The sequence below is a fragment of the Fukomys damarensis genome, unplaced genomic scaffold, assembly GCF_012274545.1.
Source record: "Fukomys damarensis isolate Sample0158 unplaced genomic scaffold, DMR_v1.0_HiC HiC_scaffold_39, whole genome shotgun sequence".
In the NCBI taxonomy this organism is placed as follows: domain Eukaryota; kingdom Metazoa; phylum Chordata; class Mammalia; order Rodentia; family Bathyergidae; genus Fukomys; species Fukomys damarensis.
In genome coordinates, this window is record NW_022900951.1 from 59,780,942 (window position 1) to 59,785,258 (window position 4,317).

Below are 4,317 nucleotides of genomic sequence, written 5' to 3' on the forward strand. Positions count from 1 at the left end.
GATAATTCTCTTGTTTTTTTTTTTTTTTTTTTTTTTTTTTTTTTTTTTTTTTTTTTTGGTAACAGGGTCTCACTATGTTGCTCAGGTTGGTCTCCAATTCCTGGGCTCAAGTGATCCTCCTGCCTGACCCTCTCAAGTGCTGGGACTACAGGTTTGCACTACAGCGCCCACTTATTTTGATTCTGAAATAATGGTAATTGTTGCAAAACATTAAGAAAACACTGTGCATGCCAAGTAAAATACCTAGGGATTTAGCTCAATGGTTCTGCCACCTGCCTTGCAAGCACAAGGACCCAAGTTCGATCCCTGGCACCGAAATAGTTAAGAGAAGGCAGGATATTAAGGTAGTATGATGGTTAAGAGTATGGACTGTGGTTCATATCATTGTGTTGCCAACCAAGTTTGGACACGTACTGGCTTTGTGACCTTAGATAAGCAATTTACTCTATCCATTCCTCAGTTTACTTCTCTGGAAGCTTGGCATGATGATACCATGTACCTCAAAAGGTTAGGAGGATTAAATTTTGTGTGTGTGTGTGTGTGTGTGTGTGTGTGTGTGTGTGTGTAGTCACTCAGAAACTGGTCTGTAGCAAGTACTGCGCAAGTATGTGAATTAAAACAAAATAAGCCCTAAATTTTCTTTCAGATTTAATGTTATATGACTAAATAAGAACTTAGAGGAATTAATTATTGGCACTGATTCTAACTTGGTCTTTACCTTGATTTGCTCATCTGTGCCTCAGTTTACACATCTGTATCAAGGAACAGTAATTATACCTGCCTCATATGGTTGTGAAAATTAAATGAGTTGATATACAGAGTTGCTGTATTTATAGCTCTTGGAACATTTTCTATCACAAAGTAAGCACTATATAAGTGTTACACATTATCATTACTGATTTTTAAAAAGATTTACTGGAAAAGCTCATGTGAGAAAGTACTGAAGAAGTTCAAAATGCTCAATAGTGCTTATAATATGGCACTGATCCCAGAAGAAATCTCCATACCATAATATTGGAATTAAACTTTTGACCCTTTAATCAATCATTCAAAAATACCAAAGTGGTGAGTCTGAGAATAGGAAAATGTCCCAGTCATTGCATAGTCTGCTTAATGATCAATATCAGATTGAGAAAAAAGAAAAACAACTTAAATTGGTATCTATAAAGGCAACTAATGAAATTTATTTTTAAGAGCTCCTTCTGCATCTTCTGTATCTAAGAAAGTAAGAAAAATTAAAATGTGATTTGATGTAGAGAGTTGATTAGACTAGCTTTCTTCAATTTCAGTATTAGAAAAAAAAATCACGTGTTTCTCTCTGAGTTCATCCCAGTCTACCTAAAACTAGAATATTACTTTCTCAGATATGTAAGAGGACGTGGTTGTAAGTGGAGTCAGGTCCCGCGGTTGAAAAACAATAGCACATTAACCATAATTTGTAAGTTAAGAAGTTCTGATTTGAAGAAAAAAAAAGGAGTTTTAGAAAGGCTTGGGTTTGAGAAGATGTCCATGGGGGAAGTGGAAATTATAATATGATGAGAATAGGAACCCCACACTAGATGAATAGGGAAAACTGTAGACACAAGTTTTAGAGTACTGACACTGGAATTCTAGTGTTGAAGAGATGATAAATGTTAGTGGTCTCTCTTTTGAGAGGAGATGGGGTTTCCTCAATGTGAAAAGGCAGGGGCTAGGGGAAATTTCACTGTGAAAAAAGCAGGAGTTTTGTTGTCAGGAGACAGATATAAAATGAAAACTATTGAAGGCCATTAGTAATAAGGATAGAAGTATTGGGGAATGCAAGTGAGAAAATGTAAGGGAGGGACTTGGGGGTTGTGATGGGAAATACTGGATAATTCTGAATTTTAATGTACAAGGTATACCACAGAAACCACGTTATAAATAAGGAGGGGATGGAGTGCATCTTAGTGTAACAGGTGAGGGTACAAGAGTCATTAAGAGGGGTGGTCTAATGAGAAGGAACACGAAGTGAAACTCCCACTAGCAGGGGAAAATATTCAAGTCTTCAATAGGTAGGGGAGAGGTTTTCCCACTTTGAGAAGACAGGGGACAAGTGCAGTCCTAGAGGATATAAGAGGATGACAGAGTGTGATGTTAACAGTGGAAAAGTACTGGGCGAAGTGGGGAATGGGTTTCTCAGAAAAGATATTAAGGAGGAATTATTATTAAACAAGTAATGGTCTAGATTAGTAATGTGCTAGGATAGATTTTGGAAACACTTTTGGGAGGGTAAAGAGAACATTCTAGTGTGGAAAGATGGGCGATAAGGCAGGGTCATCATGTGATAAAAGCAGAGTAATATGAGGTGTCAGAAAATAATGTGGGGTTCCTAATGGGAAGGTACTGAGCAGTCCTCCAAGCAAAAAGGCAGGAGATTTGAAGGAATCTAAGTGATAAAATCAGGGGCTCTAGTGAGCGAGGAGTGGATTTTGTGTAGAAACTCTATCCCATTAGAGTAGCTGAGGAAAAAGGGAGAGCTTATACTCATGTAAAAAGAGAGACCTCCGTGGTTTCCAACAGAGTGTACTGTGAGGGGGTTCACAAGTGGGTGAAGATATGAAGCACTTCAGCCAGTGTGACAGGATTGCAGAAGAAGGGCGGATCTGAATGTGTGTGTGGGGGGAGACAGGTAGTAAGGGGGTCAGGAAATATGTTTGGATTCTTAACAGGAAATCCCTAGTACAGAATCCTAGTAGGATTCTAGCAGGAGGGCAAATGGTGGGGCTTCCAGTTGGTGCACTGGTGGGAATCATAGTGAGAGCAGTTTAAGGGCACAGATTATGTGGTTTCAATTGGGTAAGGCAGGGACCCCCCAAGAGAAGAGCATAAGGCGCAAGTGGTTGTCCTACAAGAGGAAAGGGGGCCCTAGGAAGAACTTGAAAATTATTGTGGGTAAGGCAAAGAAATAAGAAATCCTCGGCTGGAGGCGATGGGGACCTGGTGGGACTCTCATGGGAGAGCATAGGACACATTGTGGAAAGCCAGAGGTTGGGGAGAGGCAGAGAAAGAAGAGCCGCAGAGTGAGGGCTGAGAACCCAGGAGACACCAGTATGAAGGGTAGGGAAGACGATTATGCTGGAGCATAATTTCCCCACCTTAGGTGCCCAGCCCCACTTACCCAGGCAGAGTTCAAAGACGTAGGCATAGTAGGACCACAGCACGACGAGGACAATAACGAGCACTGGCACCCAGGACAGTACCCGGCGGCAGCACCGCAGCCCCCCAGACAGAGCCATCTTCCAGCCCCGCCGCATCTTCAGCTCGAAGATCGACCGAGCAGGTCTGCTGGAGCTGGGTAGGAACTGCTTGGGCGGCGGCTAGGAGGCGGGAAGGCGCGCTGTGCGGCGCTCCACTGCCTAGCCTGGCGGGAACAGTCTCACCTAGCTGATGCCACCTGTGGGGCTGCACTGTTGAGGGCGCCCCACCTGACACAGTAGGCGTGAGTCGCGCCGTAGAGGAACTGGACCTGTGACAGTAGGAGGTGATCGGTCAGACAGTCCAGGCTGGGCACACTCAGAGGGATTGCAGTTCCTCCCCTTTCCGCCCAGCCCTTCCCCCACCCCCCACTCGTTGCTTTAGCGCTAGGTGCCGGATTGGGTCTCTGCAAAATTGTAAAGCAGAAGAAATCTGGGCCTGCCCGTCCTCTATTACTGCACTGTGCCCACCCTCTGCTCTCCAGTTTTGTTTTCTCTGTCTCTGTCTCCCCGCATCCCTCCTCCACTTTTTCTTCTCCCTCTCCCTCCCCCCTCCCACAAATACATCCACATACAGTGTGAAAGATGCATACCCTACCATCTCATGACTTAAAGGTCATCCAGCCCTATCCTCCCACTACTGCTTGAACAACATGCTTAACACGTAGTGCTGCAGTCACTACTGGGGTAAGTCTATTGACGGCAATCCTTCCCCTCCCCTCCCCCCTCCCTGCAAAATTAGCTAAGTATATTTTGAGGATAAACACAATGGTACAGAAAAATAAATAAAGGAGATAGTGATTCTGGGAGGGGCCAGGGAAAATCATAAAGGCAATGATATTTAAACTGAGCTTTCTTAATAAAATAAGAGTTTTCCAGGCAGAGGAAACCAGAAAGTCCTTTTGGATAGAGAAGATAGCATTTGCAAAGGCCTGGAATAATAAATGTCCAAAAGTGTTCCAGGAACAGCAAGTGTGACATGAACAGAGTCTGTGTAAAAAGGACAGAATAAAGATGAAACTGGGAATAAAGCTGAGAGGAAGATGTGAAGCCTCTTGTATGCCTTGTCAGTGTATAGGGACATAATTCTGTAAAGGAGATT

At 43.3% G+C, this 4,317-nt stretch overlaps 1 protein-coding gene across 1 annotated transcript in view; it reads right to left on the reverse strand.

The window, feature by feature from the left end:
• The window catches only part of Zdhhc15 (zinc finger DHHC-type palmitoyltransferase 15), a 129,981-nt gene extending 126,497 nt beyond the window's left edge, over positions 1-3,484 (reverse strand). Inside the window, exon 1 of the mRNA XM_010631276.2 lies at positions 3,140-3,484. Coding sequence (XP_010629578.1) covers positions 3,140-3,275 — 136 coding nt within the window. The 5' untranslated portion in view covers positions 3,276-3,484. The remainder of the gene's footprint in view (positions 1-3,139) is intronic.
• Positions 3,485-4,317: the final 833 nt, after the last annotated feature.